This window comes from Perissodus microlepis, chromosome 8 (assembly GCF_051167445.1).
Source record: "Perissodus microlepis isolate ML-2025 ecotype Zambia chromosome 8, ASM5116744v1, whole genome shotgun sequence".
Lineage (NCBI taxonomy): Eukaryota > Metazoa > Chordata > Actinopteri > Cichliformes > Cichlidae > Perissodus > Perissodus microlepis.
Window position 1 is genome coordinate 10,186,906 of NC_140468.1, and position 16,353 is coordinate 10,203,258.

General features: G+C 42.0%; 1 protein-coding gene across 11 annotated transcripts in view; it reads right to left on the reverse strand.

The window, feature by feature from the left end:
- nrxn1a (neurexin 1a) overlaps positions 1–16,353 on the reverse strand; it is a 67,739-nt gene that overhangs the window by 13,774 nt on the left and 37,612 nt on the right. For 9 of the 11 annotated variants that reach the window (XM_084937433.1, XM_084937427.1, XM_084937434.1 and 6 more), the window contains 9 exons: positions 14,787–15,039; positions 11,169–11,372; positions 9,683–9,709; positions 6,675–6,797; positions 5,973–6,354; positions 5,395–5,585; positions 4,253–4,426; positions 2,908–3,027; positions 1,872–2,053 (listed from right to left, as the gene is read on the reverse strand). In XM_084937433.1, coding sequence (XP_084793559.1) covers positions 1,872–2,053; positions 2,908–3,027; positions 4,253–4,426; positions 5,395–5,585; positions 5,973–6,354; positions 6,675–6,797; positions 9,683–9,709; positions 11,169–11,372; positions 14,787–15,039 — 1,656 coding nt within the window. The remainder of the gene's footprint in view (positions 1–1,871; positions 2,054–2,907; positions 3,028–4,252; positions 4,427–5,394; positions 5,586–5,972; positions 6,355–6,674; positions 6,798–9,682; positions 9,710–11,168; positions 11,373–14,786; positions 15,040–16,353) is intronic. The other 2 variants (XM_084937432.1, XM_084937429.1) reach the window with 1 other exon arrangement.

Below are 16,353 nucleotides of genomic sequence, written 5' to 3' on the forward strand. Positions count from 1 at the left end.
AATCTGCTCAGGTTAGTGACAAGTTATGCTGTTTTCCAACTTCATCTTGGATCAGTAAAGGAATCAGTCTTTCGCATTCCAGTCATAGTCTAGACAGAATTGTCACACATAATGGCCAGGGAAAAACTCCAATCCGGCCCAGTGGACAGTTTTGGAGGAGGATATACATTTTGGAATTTTAACTGTATTTTCATAAGTTTCACACTTTTTCCTAATGATTAAGTCCACGGACATTTATACTATAGTAACAGATTAACAATTAAATGACAGAAAATTTCCTGTTTTTTTAACTATTGACTACAATAATTTATGTTTTGTTTTTTGTTCGTTTTTACAATGAGTCAGGAGTTAAAAAAGATAACTTTTTTTGTAAATTAACGAAACCTTTCCAACTTTTTCTGTAATTCTACACATCCTTCCAGCTGAATTTCTTTATCCTGTAGAAAGATTGAGACATACTGTTGCACTTCTTTTTTTTTATATTAAGATATCTCAGGGCTTAAATGTGTAATTAAAGTTATTTACACTAACATAAAGCCTAGTTAAAATCGACATGAGCCATATGTGGTCCTCAATGTAAAATGACTTTGAGATCCTTGGTCTCGAGGATGACATCAGTTTCCTGCCAAAATAAGGTTGTTTTATATTCTAAAATATACCAATGACGACATAAAATAACAGCTATAGCAATCATGGATGGCTTATTTTAATGATCGTAACAGTGCTATTTTCATAGTCCTATTTGAGCAAACAAATGCTTCAAACTGAAACTGCTCAGTGATATTTCACGATTTTCTGATATTTTACCGTGCAACAAATAAAAGCTCGATTGTGAGGACGTGAAATCTTGTGAAGGTGTTATCAATCATCGTAGAGATAAATGTGAGAATTTATTTTAGGAGGTATTGCTCACCACTTGTCAAGTACCCAATGCTGGGATGTTTAATAATGTCCATGTGCCTGTTATGACTGTACAAGTGAAAGTTTATGAGAGCTTGCTGGGACAAGGTTGATCACTGAGGGCACCAAGACCCTCAGTAAAATACACAGCTGAATGCAGTTTTGTTGGCCTTACTTTATACTTAATTATCATTTTAAGAGAACATGTTGTGCTTTTTCTTATTTTCTGTCCTATACATACTGCTACAATAGTTCACGGTCATAAACATGGCCTAAGTTTCAAATAATGAAGTCAGTCTATGAACAAGGAATCCTCATGATCCCAAAGCTAAAGCTTCATACTGCTCTTAACACTCAGCTAAAGACAGTTGTTTCTACTTTTATGGGGGATATCCCTGATATAGTCATCTCGGACAGGTGGCTCTCCAAACCTTCTGTTTGTGAGAGAGCCAATCAGAAGAAAGTTGACTTAAAGAGAGAACATTACCAGATTGTTGGCTGAACTGAGGTACTTCATAGAAACCTTCTATAATATAAATAAGGAGCTGGAAATTAGTATATTAGGTCCATTTTATGCATGATCACTAATTTTTACACTAAAAATCAATTAATGTAATTATGCAGCCCGGAATCAATAAACAAATAGCTTCTGTTACTGGAAGGGAGGAATAAACGTGTTCAACTCTTTCATAGTGCGATATAATTTCCTTATGAGAATTCATAACAAGTCTTTTTGGTTTAAACAAGGAAAATACACAATCTGTAAAGGTTTTGCCATAATTACATGTGTCATTTGGAGTGGTGGACCATCGTATTATGATGAAGAGTGAATACTGTTAATAGATATTGAATGCACACAGTTCTAATTACAAGTGTGGTTACTGTAGCAATAGCTGACTAAATGAATACAAACAAGAAATACTACATGAGAATGATAAATCACATAACCCTTGACAAATTGTTGTACTTACTATCTGCAGCTGAAGGTAGTCTCCCAGGCCGGATGCGCTGTCCACCCGAAGCAGAATGGCATGTTTCTGTTGAGTGCTGAACCCGAGGGCAAGCCGGTCAGCCCTGGTGCTGGGACGCTCATTAGGGGGCCATGTGTAAATCACCAAGCCTCCATCACGGGCAAAGATATAAGTGGTTCCAGCTGGTCGACACAGATAAAAAAAATGTAATTACAGGTAAATCTGTGTGTTGTGATGGTGTTATCTGCCACCACAGGTCGACCACTCCAGCTGGTAAATCTATGTTTTGGTAAATCTTTTAAACACAAGGAGCATATTGGAAAATAATAACAAAAAACTTTAAATGTCACAGCTGACTGGCCTTTTCTATTCTGACAAGTCCTTCTCCAGGCTGTTTCCCAAATTACTTATCACCATTACTGCAGGAGGCTGACTGTATAAGTGACTCAACCAAATAACAAATCATATAATTGTTTGACTCATAGGGTGACTTAAAAACCAACATATATCTCTCTTCTAAGGTTCTGGAGGATGAATTAATGTTTAAAGCTAGAGAGCATGGAGACATTTTTAATCTAATGTTACACATAGACACGCTATAGAACAGCCAGTTGAGGGATTGGTATTTTTGTACAATATCAAAATCAACAGTTGACAGTGCCCTCCTGTGGAGGCTGAGAAAAAAGGCACAAGATGATGCTGTGATTTGGTGTTTCAAAGCAAATCATCCGACTGCAGCATTTTCACATCTGCAGTTCTGCACCACAGTGAAGATTTGATTAGGTTTATTTCTTGCAGTTTAGAGAGTCAGCCGCTGTGATTCACCTAACTCGGTTAAATCAGATAACAAACCTGCTAACAAAAGGCAAATGCATGATTAAACCAGCATGATCCAAATGCTGGTAGATAACGTTTTTCAAGTTGGTATCTACTTTGAATACAGCAGATAACAAACTCTACACTTGAGCTGTCTGCACCACCAAAAAAACTGTAATCCCCCCTGGGCCTGGGAAAGACCATAAAAGCAAAGACCCACCATCGTTGCACAGTGGCCCGGCGTATGAAGTCATGCTGCAGTCACAGGTGAAGCCCTCCCACTGCTGCAAACAAACGCCCTGATTTGAGCAGGAGTCTTCTTGGCAGGTAGTGCTGGGTCCTGCAGTGACAGATGTGGTTGGGTGGAAGGGTGCAAAAGTTAGGGAAATAGAAAAAGACACATGGATTTGGTTTTGTGTGGAGCCCAATGTGTTTACAACATTATTAGAGTACAGTGTGGTTATTTTTAAACTGCATTTCCTTGAAAAACTTTGCAGTTTCAAATGGTTGAATAGGCTTTTTGTGCTGTAATGACGTTATTATTAGTAGTATTAGTCAGACTAGGATGTTGTGGAAAGGCTCCCATTCTTTAGCTTTACACTAACAGGATCCAGTATAAACACGAATGAACCTAAAGTGTGTTATTCAGTGAAAAGAGCCAAATGTGGAGAGCATGCAGGTGGTGAGGTTAAATGAATGGGGTGAGGACAGGAGGGGAAATTAAACATAAGAGAGCAGAGTTATGTTTAAAGGCCTTCATCTCAATACTCTTCCTTGAGCAGTCGGTCACCATTCTCTCCCTGCTTCATGCTAAACGACTCAGGAGGAGGAGAATGTCAAAGTGCTAAACTTAGCTCTCCTTCGTTGCCCTCAACACAAGGCAAGGAGGAAAGAGTGTGAAATGATTCACAAATGGAGTATTGAAGTTGAGGTTAGGAGTCAGTAGGAGAGAGGTTAGAGAGCATGCTGCAAGGTGGTGGAGCTGTGGTCAACTCAAGTCAAGCAGTGGTAATGTTGCTACTGTGATGAAATCACTACGGTGGCTAGGAGAGGATAGGTCTCCTCTGACCTTTGACTCTGGATCACTGGGATCCACACAACACTGGACACCACTGGGTAGTTTTAAACACACGCACACACGCGCGCGCGCGCGCGCACATCCACACACTCACACGCACACACGCGCACACACATTTCCTCGGCATCACACACACACAAGTGTCTCTTACATGCTCGCACAAAGCGATATACCTTGCAAGTCAGCTTTCATCAATGTAACTTTTGTCAGCCAAACAAAAAAGCAAACAAGCAAATTAAGTTAGATGGTTAGTCAATGCACACAGATGCCTGTGAACTACTGAAAGAGTGGATCAGAGAGAGAAAACACAATGTGCAGAAAGACTGAGGAGGAGATGAAAAGAAAGAGTAAAGTTTACATCTAACAGGCCAGGAGCTGGGTTAGTGGGTTATGCTAATAACAGAGAGCATGATTTAAATGAAAACTGAAAGAAAAAGCAGTTGGGACACGGGGCTGGAGCAGCTCTGCCGTTTTGTCTGCACCTCACCTTCACAGCCCCTCTCCACTTGTCCCATGGTTGCCAAGGCATCAGCCAAAAGGTCCGGGAGCCGTCCGTTTAGATCGACTGTTGCTAAGCAACCCTGAAATCCCTCACGGGAGTGGACAAGCTTAGGCAGGTCTCGGTACATCTCTTTGGAAACGCCCCCGATGTACAGATCACCTGTCGAGGAGCAATATAGTGAATGGCAGCTTCACAAAGCAAACATGAACTGTCTAGTTTTGCATGACTGCATCAATAATTTAATTGCAATAAATTATAAATTACTTTATCAACTAATTGATCTAATCACATAGCAGTTTTATCACAAGTTCAGTGAGCTCAGCCAAATATCTTCAGTTAGTCAGTTAGTTATATATAGTACCAATTTAATTTAGCTTGATAAATTACACTAGGTTAATTGTTTTTGCATGTTTTTACCCTTTAATTTTTTTTTTTATAAAAGTGTTTAATTGCTTTCTTAATTAGAGTTAAAATAATAAAAGACACTACTCTCATATCTGTATGGTAATAAGTAGCTACCTCCAGAAGCTGGTTCGGGCAGACTACTGGATCTGCGCTGCCTCATGTACACGAAACATAACTCTCCTCACATCATATACCAAACACACCCTCCCAATTTGGTAGTCTATTTAAGCTACAAAATTTCTTACCTTTCCCTCTGACATGTCAGTGCCACTACTGCCCTACATCACTGTCTGCTGTTTGCAATCCCTTCACCATCCCAGCATCCACCTGTAGACTCCGGGGGGATGTTTACTCATCACTTCCCAATTTTATATTTAACATATTCAATGGGAGTGATGAGACAGAGAGTGTCTGCCAAGCTGCATGCTTCTGCTGTAACAAATCAGTTTAAACGTGAGCTGTCTGACTGAACTTTGTTTACTACAAAGGCTGGAAACAGGGAGATACGGCTAGCCTCGTTCTGCTCAAGGTAACAACACCTCCAACTTCATTGACTCAGAAGTAGTCTGGCACACAACCTCCACAAAAAACAGCTAGTTTGTGTTGAAAACAAAAAGAGGTGCGCGTATTACGGTATACGGTCTCATTAATAATGCAGATAATTAAGATTTATCTCGTGTCAGCTTCTGTATCTAACTTTGAATGCCTTTATTTTTGCATACCCTTTAGGTCAAGGTTCTTGGCACCCATGGTGGTCTGTGTGGTGACTTTGGTGTCAATCTTGACTGTGTGGAGATTGTTAGTGTCTCTGGATATGTGCACGTTGTGCCAGTGGTTGTCATTAAGAGGACTGTTAGAGTTGCCCTTAATGAGGTGTGCTCCGTTTCCCAAGTCAGAGATGTAGTGAAGGTAGCTAGAGAAGGAAAAAGAAAAAGAGAGGGGATTAAATAACTGAGAAGTGAAAAGGGAAATTAATCGTACTTGTGATGAAGAACAACACAGGGTCATCCGCTCCGGGGCATTATTATCTGTCTTTTAGAAGCTTAATTACAAGAATAAAAAAAGAGCTGCGTGACTTGTGCATTTTTCATATCGTACACTTAACAGCCCATTTCAACCTTAAAGTCAAGAAATTTTATTTTTTTGTTCATCAAGGACGATCTTAATAGTAAATTATAAATTTCTGCAGGACAAACATTAACATGAACAAGTAAAACTGCCTTTTATGAGTAATATTTTATATTTTATTTGACGATGACTGACTTAAGGTAAATCACACACAACTTATTGTCCAGCTCACCCTTTAACCAGCTCTACCACTATGAAGTCATTGCCGTCTCCTCTGTTGAAGAGGATAAGACCGTCTGGGGACGTCGTCTTGAACTGCATGAAGAGATGCATGGAGTAATAGGCCTGCAGCGTGGGCAGGGTGACAAAACTGGAGCGGGATCGGAAGGTGACGGGGTCGGCCACAATGCTCTTATAACCGATAACAGCATTGAGCTCGCAGTAGTCAATGTCGCCGTTCTTGCACAGGTCAATGTAGGGCATGCCGTTCAGCGTCAGGCCCTGAAGGTGGCCGATGAAATTGGAGGGCACGGCAGGCATGAAGCGTTTCTCGGTCACAATGCCCGTCTCCACATTATGGAACTCCAGCTGGGTGTGGTCACCCGCCATCTGACCTGGTGGCGGGGTAAACTTAAGAGGTGAGGGCTTTGGAAAGGTGGGTTTCAGGTGGAACTGTTCAACACTAAAACTAAAAATATTATTTATTCAACATCCTCACTATGAATAAAAGACAGACTAATACTAAAGTAGACACTATCATGACCACAATCACAAATCAGTATGATTGCTTTCAGGTACAGATGCTCTCTAAAAAAGAAATAAACCCCTTAATGTTCAACACAGAATTCAAGTGGATGTCTACACTCCAACTTAAGACCTGGAAAAAGTGTCATTTTATGCTCAAACAAAAAATAAGTCAGGCTGCTGTGGTTACCTTCAGCAGGCTGCAGGTCGTCCACGGTGAGTTTGAGGCTCTTGCCACGCCGGACTACCCTCACCGTGTGCCACTCATTATCATTGAGGTTTGACCCAGCAAAGATGGTCTCTGGGCCTTTACCTACACATAGCCCAGAGCACCATTAACATATTGCATAAAGATGAGGAGAGAGACAGAAAGAGAAACAGATACAGAGAAAGAACCAGAAGAAGGAGAAAAAGAGAGCCAGGTAGTTTGAGTAAAAAATTAAGGACAGAAACTGAGAAAATGGAAGCTAATAGTAGCAGGGGAAGGAGCCATTCATACCCTGGGGAGACAAACACCTCAGTGTTAACGCACTCTTTCCAGACAAACAGACATATAGACAGACAGGCTTCTTTGCAGATTTACAAGAGAGACAGATGACGTGACACAGACAGACAGAAGGATTAACATAAATGGATGTTGGGGGTGTCTAAGACTGGAGACTGTGAGTCACAACAGGCCCACGCTGAGACAATCCATCTGTGGACAGATCGCACCGCCATGACGTTCTCCTACAACCCACACATGCACAGACAGCAAATTCAGACCCCCTTGACCACCCAACAGCCCTCTCGCCTCCACACTTATACTTGTTCAGGTGCCTGAATGTAGGAGATTTGCTTATGCAATGCTGCAGTCAGCCTCATGGTGGCACTAGACACACAGTGGGTCATCAGTGTGCTCTCCAAGGTGCTGATGTGCTGCAGAATGAAAGAAGCTGAGCTGTCCTCTCGTGATGTCTCTCTCTCTCTTTGCTCATCTACCAGCTCATATCTTCACATAGTTGACTGCACACATTTGACAGGCTGACTGTTCCCCAATCCTCAGTGTCCCCTTGCTTCTACTCTTTACAAGCACCCCACCAACCTTGAGCGCAACTCCCACTACCTCCCAACACACACACGCATACACTTACACATATTCCCCTTCCCTCTACTTGCTTTGAGAGTCTGCTTACAGTGACCTATAGGCGGTAATGACGGGGGAGGTGAGAAGTAAACTGACCCGAACGAATTCTGCTGCAGAAAATGTCAAGCATGCCGACATCAATCACGGAGGCACACAGGCACACACATACGGTCCCACACAGTCACACACACATATGAACACAGGTAGAGAGCTAAGGAAATGTGGATGTACAGGCTGTCGACGCGCAAACATAATTAAGTCAATCAAAATGGATGTGGTGTGAAATGTGTGTGTGTGCAATTGTGAAGCTAAAAGAGTGTGTTGGTGCACTCGGAGAGCACAGAGGGTTCCCCTGAGGAGACTCAGCTGTGCTCTGGGCATGAGCATCTCATCCTGTTACCATGGATCATTGCCTTGAACTGAGTGAGGGAAAGAGTATGTGCATGTATGTGCGAGTTTATCATGTGTGTATGCGTGGACTTTTTTGAGTAGTAACTGAATACTCAAAAAACGAGCAGACTGATGTGACAGTGAAGCAGTGATCTGTGTTAACCTGGGAGGGAGAGACAAATGCACCCACACCCCCCCCCCCCCCCACACACACACACACACAAACGCACCTATTCTGGGTCAGCGTTAAAAAGCCATTCAGTGAGTTACTAGTAAAGGCTGTGGCGGTCAGCAAACAGCCTGTGAGGTTAAAGCAAAAGATGAGAAATGACTCAAACAAAAAAAACATAAGGGAGGCTGATTGTTGCTTGGAAAATATAATTCAAGCCAAATGACATGTGAGACATTATAAAAGCAGGACAATGAAAACAAAACAAAAAAAAAGTGTTTCATATTTCATTAGCTCCAAATAACAAATGGCTTTTCTGAAGGATAAGCCTCAAATCTCTCCCATGCCGAGGCTTTTATTTGACTGCTGAGTGGACTATTTCACTGGCGCCTGCCTGTTAAATACATTTCCCCCCTTCCCCCTTGAATATCATATGTATAATTTATTGTATGCACACGGTGTGCCAGAAAAGTGGCTGCCTACTGAAATGTTCATTGAGACAACTGGTCTAAAATTGGCCAGCAGACATGCGGAATAGCAACAGTGCTGTGTGGCTAGTAGGGTTTCTATGGCAACAGCAGTCGTCCATTTCACCACCTCTTTGCCGTCACAGAGCATCCGCTTCTTTCGCTCTCTCTCACTCTCCTGCTTTCTCTGTGGTCGTGACAGAGAGAAACTCCACGTGAGGGAATTAAACTTCATCAGGGATTCAGCTCCACTCACAGCAGCATGAACAGGAACACACACTAAAGAAAACACACACACACAGACACACAGATGGGCAATGAAAAGACTACAGAATGCAAAGGCACTCACACAAGCACACACGCCAAAACCCACTAAATGAAACACTACCCAAAAATCCCTCATGTACAGTTTAGAGAGAAACAACAAGCAAACAAAGAAAACAACCCGACAGACGTCGGGATGAAGGTGCGACAGAGAGAAACAGAGGGATAACACGTCTTTTGTCTCCGGCATGAAGGAGAAGTAATTACCCTGAAGCTCTAAGTTGTATTCATCCACCAGCTTCCACTCTCTACTTCCGTACCTCTTATTTATCAGCACACCTAATTTTACTTAAACACCTCATGCCCGGGTTTCTTCTTCTCCTTTTTCTTTTATTTTCTCCTTCCTTCAACCCCCACCATCCTCTCTCATTCTCTCTCTCTGCCATCGATCCCTCTTTGCTAAAATGGCCGACCTGGAAAACCCTGGCCCTCAGCAAAAATCGCACCTCTCCTGCAGTGTAGCTGAACATCGCACGCATATGTGCACCTCCCCCGTCAAACACATACACACATGCACACACACACACACACACACACACATATCTGCACATAGACAAATGGTACAAAAATATGTTGAAAGAAGATTAAATGAACTGACATGATACACAGCGTGAAAAACAGCCACACACATTTATAAAAGCACATACACACAACGGCGCACACACGTTCTGAGGAGGTAGAGGAAAGGGGGGGGGAGTTAGGTGAGATGGAGGATCACTTACTGGCTGTACAGTTTATCCTGATACAGTCTGGAGGGAGAGCAGAGCAGAGGGTTAATGCTGCACACATACACATACTCTCCACGCCCTGGGGATGCACACATCGACACACCCTGCATGCATATACAAACACGCACACAATGCTGAGAAAACACACGCCCCTCGTTTGTCACAGGACCACAAGCTGGACCTGGACAATGTGCAGCAAATGCAGTTTCTTCGATTTTTATTTTGTAGCCAATAAAAGGAAAAATCTGAATAAAGACTGATGGATTTTTACCTTGAGCACAATAAAGAGAGCGGTGTGTCACAGCATGACTGGTGTGCTCATTGGCTGCTCTGGCCTGAGCGACAGCTTCAGTCACCAATAAAAAGCGTGGGTAGACTGTGATGGGTTATGTGTGTCAGTTTTGTCTAACGACTCTGAACACATCCCATAATTTTTGTCGCCTATCCAGAGCGCGAATCTCCGTAAATGGTTGGAAGATTCAGCCCCTGTACCTTTTTTTTTAAAAAAACCCCATGATGCCTTGGTGTGTCGAGTGGCGTCAACCACAGAAAAGACGTGGCTGCAGACAACCAGAGACCAACACATGCACCCCTCTGTAAGGATGTGTGTGTTAGCATGTAAATGAATTCACGTGAAAGTGTGTGACTGTGGAAAAAATGAGGCTGAAAAAGTGCTTAGCAGTTATCTCAGGCTGCGAAATGTGCAAAGTATTCATGTGCGTGTGCGTTTGTGTTGTTTGTTGAAGGTGTTGGGGATGCACAGGTCTGCTGGGAGTGAGCAGAGAATGCAGCTTGAGGCTTGACCCTCTGTTCAACACAAAACCAATAACCTTTAGCTGTTTATATTTGCATGTGTGCATGTAATCTGTGCAACATATCTGCTGAAGCAGTGAAATCCATCTCTTGTGCATACTTGCAGCAAAATTAGCTGAAATATTTATTGGAATTACTGAGAATTTTAATTTAAAAGGGACCTCTCATGCTCATTTCCAGCTATATATTTTTAGCCTCGGACTCTGGTGCTCTACTTTTCCATTACTCTAGATAGTAAATGAGTTCTGCATGATTCACATTTCAAATTTGTGTTCCTTTATCTAATACTCAACTTTTGCACAGTCCCCCGGTTTACCCATTTCCCAAAACAATCCATTTTAACTCTCTTCTCCTTCCCTTCAAAAAAACTTTCTTTTGATTGGCTGCCCCTCACAAACAAAAGCAGTCAGGTAGGGCTTCTGTGCTCACACTAGAGTAACGTTGAGCACTAAATTTTGGCCTTCGCAACAGTATATATGTATATATGACAGAAAATAAGAAAAGCATAATAGGGCTCCTTTGAGTTTACCGGGACAAAAAGTTATTAATCAACAGTTAATGACATTTCTATGCAAGAAATTACCAAGAGGCCAGTATCAGCTGCATTCCCATGACAGGTAATTAAAGTAATGCTTGAGATTCTATGTGTTTGTGAGCATCTGTGTACCTAGGTTGACAGTAAGTCGGACACGGGCCCCATCCAGCTCCAAACGAAGGGTATCTGCGGAATTACGGGAAGTGGTTGCCATGAGAACGCCATAGGCCCGCTGGGAGCGAAAGCGTAGCGAGACGTCCTCCGCCTCGGTGTGCATCACCACAGGCAACTGCACCTTCATAAACTTACTGCCATCGTACGACAGGATAGTTGCATCTGCACATAATCCACAGAGAGAGAGAAAAAGAGATATGGAGAAGGAAGAGAGAGATGACGACAGAGGAGGGTGAGGTGGGTAGAAAGAGAAAAAATGAGGATGATTGACAAGGAAAAAACACATGAGGTGGGTGGAGGGAAAGGCAATCTGACGCTGAATGAATCAGATTTAAACATGACAAAGTATGTTACTGCGTGGTTACACTTTTGCTGGTTCCCCCGCCAATACATGTTGAAAACCTTTCTACAAAATGATCCCATCGCTTTCCACTCTTAATTCATCATCACTCCCTCTGCCTTTGAGAGGAGTATGTAAAAATAGCCGCAGCTGGTTGGCTGGCCCTATTATCCGGTTCAATCAGAATGCATGGTGTTGAATGTGTTAGCCATCGTCACTGACATCGCAGACCCTGGAGTCATAATGTAACAAGCTCAGGTGAACCTGCTTTAATGTCTTTTGCATACTCATTTGCATATTCATAATCTTCTCTCCCTGCTTCCTGCTGGGGCCAATCCCCGACTACTAAACTGTTTACCTCTGAGGACCCTATTTTTTATTGGCCAATTACATACACAGCTAAACACACTCTCCATGCCTCTGTGTCTTTATCTCTCCTCCTTCTTCCCTTCTTCTTATATCTCTCCACTCCATTCCTCCTTTGCCTTCTCTCCCCTTTTCACTCTCCCTGTTTCTGTGGGAGACGGTTTGAGCCAAGGCAAAAACAAGAGAACAGGAAGAGAGGAAGGCGTCATGAATACTGATGAGCCGAGAAGGAGGGAAAGAGAGAGACAGTGTGCGTGTGTGTGCGTGCATGTCAGAATAAGTGAGTGAATTTAAGTGTGAACAGAGAGGGGTTTAGTAAAGTGAGAGTGGGGCTGGGGGGGTGGGGGGAGCAAGAAAGAGAGAAAGGAGGATGGGGAAAGGGAGAGAAGCTCCTGGCTAAAATGCAAATGAACCCTCATTAACTTGAGGAAAAAAAGAAGGTGGTTGGCCTGTTATATCACACATAACATAACTAACAGCCACACATACACCCGCCCCTGCGCATGCACACACATGAACACGTTTCTGTTAAGGGAGACAGCTGACTAAATTTTCCTCATCACAGCACCTGACTCACTACCAGGCAAACAGAGGATAGAGGGTTGGTGAGAAGAAAAGTATGGAAACCCGTTCATGCTGGGGAAAGAAAAAGACTGACGATACAATGCACGCTGGCTGTGTCACATACTGTTGCATCATTTGACGCCTGTAGCACGCACCAGATGGACCATACAAACAGAATAAGTAAAGGATAAGACCAGCCACATTCTGCATTTTTTCTTCTCATGTCATCGATCCCCCGAAAATCCCAAAATCAGATCCCGGCTTATCTCTCAATGCCTTCTAACTTTCTTACCCTCATTTCCAACTAGATTTGTTCTTGCAAAGTTGTTAAGTAAAAAACATGTCAGGCTACTTTAAGTCACTTTGTCGACACATCCAACACAAGGTATTCGGATCAGGATATCTACATCACTGGGATTCAAGCACTTGTACTCTAATACTAATATGAACTAAACTATCTGCAACTGAACCCCCCCTCCCCCTCCCTCCCCAAAACATTTCAATAAATAAAAACCAGGCTAAACATCTGCTAACATTTGCACAGTGGTCACAATGTAACAATAAAAATATAATAGCCACTATTTGACACAGGGTTCACACACATTCACACACACCGCCCTAGCAGCAGGGTGATGTGAGTATCAACCCCTGTTGACATTTAAAAAAGCACAATTTATCCTAGAAAATCTTGACATGTCATCTTTTTGACTGAAAAGTAATAATTCTTAGCCATAAATTCAAATTCGTCATTTTACTACTCCCATTATACTCGCCATTAAAATGTGTCATTAAAAAATAAAAGTAATCTCGGAGCCAGAGCGTGGCGAGCATCTTCGTTCATTAATGAAGAGAGAGGGGGAACAAAGGAGTGAGAGAGAGAGAGAGAACGAGGGAGGGGAAAAAAGGGAGGGAGACACCGCAGGTAGAAGGCATAAACATGGCCAATCACTCTCTCCATCTGCTTCTCCATCTGGGCTTCCTTTAATCCACTGAACCACCAGTTAGTGACCCCTCAGTGCACACAGAGTGGGATGAAGTAAGATATACACAGAGCTAAGGAAAAGAGAGCGATAGATGCTGCATTGCTATGATAAACATACACACTGTGGATGTTTGTCCTATGAAATAAAACATTTTCATATCAACTCCTTTCAGAAAGCCTGTGTGTGAGTCTGCATGGGCATATCTCCTGCTAGATGATAGTACAATCATCACTTGAGACGCATCAGCGGTTATGGCACAAACAACATTTCTTCTCTTCTTCTTGTCTGACTCCCATCTCGCTTCTTCAAACAGGCCTGTATCAGTCCCTCTGCCAATCTTTCCTGCTTTCCATTTCTCCCCCGCCCTGGTCTCATACCATTTCTCATAACTCTCTCTCTCTCTGTCAGATTTTCTTCTCCCATCTCCCATTCCTCCTCATCTCCTCACCCGCTGTCATATGGCGGTTCCAGCCCGGTGAGTCCACCTTCCTCTGTCACAGCTCCTGCTCCTTGCTTTCTGCACACTTCCTCTCCCATCGATTCCCAGTCACTGCATCCATAGCACTCCAATAGTCCTGTCTGCAGCCCTGCTTCTTCCCACCTCTTCTCCTCGACCTCTGTTCCCTCTCTCCTTTCCCACTACTTTTTCTTTGGTACAGAAAATGTGTATTCTTAAATAAACAAAAAATACAGCCAAAGATAGAAAACCTGCACTGTTATTATTTTTGTTGGTGAGCTAGCAGACTAATTTTTTTTCACTTTTTATCTTCACCTATCCATACAGTATCTACTCCACATTTTTATTTTCAGCTTCCTACACTCCATCACCAGGGATTTAGTGCAAGGTAAACACATCGGGACATCTGATTTCAGCATTAAAAAAATTAAATAATGCTTTAGTCACATTTTTATCTACCGTTTTATTTTACGAGTGCACCTTTTTTAATGCACCTATCACGCTAATTTAATCTGCTATGAGTGAAAAAGCATAATTCAAAGTCACAAATAACCAAAATCTTTACAACCAAATGATCACAACATATTTTCAGCAGCTGATTTATTTTTGATCTTAAGACTTCTGTGCTTCCACCCCACATCATCTGTCACTCATGCCTTTGGCATTACTCAGTGTTCTCAGGCAAAAAAGCAAATGACAAAGCTGTCATGATGACTACAATTTGCATCATGACATATTATTAAGTTTTCACCCAATGTGGCTGTGCATTGACTTTAATTAACCTTCTTACTCATCTCCATTGTGAAAAGGAGACATTAGCATTTCTCTTGCTCTTCGTCCCCAGCCTCCTACCCTGTTATTCTCACCTCTCTCACAGGAGCGTCCCAGGTAGCCCGTCCCAGAGCAGTCACACACATAGCGATTCCAGCCCTCCCTGCAGATACCGTTGTGCTGGCAGGGGTTGGACAGGCACTGTTTGGGCGGCTCTCTGGAGCATGAGGGCTTCACTCCCACTGCCCTCTGGGCCTCAGCCAGCCGCCGGATGTCTTTGCTCTGCCCGTCCACAAATAGATCTCTGATGCAGCCTACATACCCGTAGTTCAACAGCGCCGTCCACACCTGAAGAAGAGGATGCCAGTGTTGAGTCATGACTACTGGATATTTGTCAAAACTCTTGCAGTGTGTTTTGCAAAACTAAATACAAACAAATAATGTTTGTATCATCACTGTACAGCTTTTATTTATTTCATCATGATGTATTTTTATTTCTTACACACTTTGCATAAATCAGGTATTGGGGTAATCTTTTTTTTTTTATTAATCTAAAAACAAAAAATTAGTTTAAACTTGGTTGTTTCATCTATAATTACTAAAACCTTTTGCTGAAAATCATCCTCTAAACACTGGTTGCATATCTGTGCTCCAAGACTGCAAAATGCATAAGCTGCATTTTTTTAAAAGTTAGTTTAATAATTTTTTTATATACCTATTAATATTGTTAACATAAAAAGTTCCCCAAATATAATTTTTTAAAATCAATTTCAATTATAGGCCCGCCAGTTATTTTCTCAATTAACTGATAAAACATCAGGAAAAACAAATGAAAATTCCATGTCCATGCCAAAAGGAGAAAGAAGTATAAACAACAAAAACAAGAACATAATAATCAAATAATCTGTATATTTTTAAATGGTAATTTTACCAGCCCAATTCACCCATTCATGCAGCTCTTTAGTCTATTCCTTACGTTTTTCTAACTTTCACATATACTCTGGTGGGTGCAATTTGGAGTTCAGTGTCTTTGGTAAATACTCTACGGCATGTGGGCAGGAAGAGCTAGGGACCGCCGACCTTTCGATTAGCAGACACAAGTGCTCAGTAAGTTGTTGCTCAGTAAATTCACTCAGTAAGTTGTGGTCAGTAAATTAAATCACTATTGATTAAGTACTGGAGACTTACGGTCAGTTTTACCCTGGAGTTAAAATACTACCAAATTACTAACAATAAGAGGTGAAAGACAGCAAAAGAAATAAAAAAGGATATGTTAAGTCACTCTGTGCTTGACAAGGCTAGATGTTGCCAAGAACAGAGAGCACATGCTGCAAGCTAAAGAAATTTCTCCAATTGTGTTAATATATTTGAATGCCAGGAGAAGTGAAGACATGCTGATTGCCATGGCAAATTATTTTGTAATCTGCTGAAGGAAATCAAAAACGACCTGAAACCTTGAACTATAAGAAAGCATTCAATGCAGGTGGAACCAAAATGTTTCTTTCAAACTTTTATTTTTTTGCCCTCTGGTTCTTGATTTAAAATTCAAAAGATTAATTTTTCATAAATCCTTTTAAGGCATTGTGCCACCCAAAAATCAGCTTCATGACATTCAAACGCCCTGCTGTTTTTTCACATTTCAGGACCATGGACAGCACACAG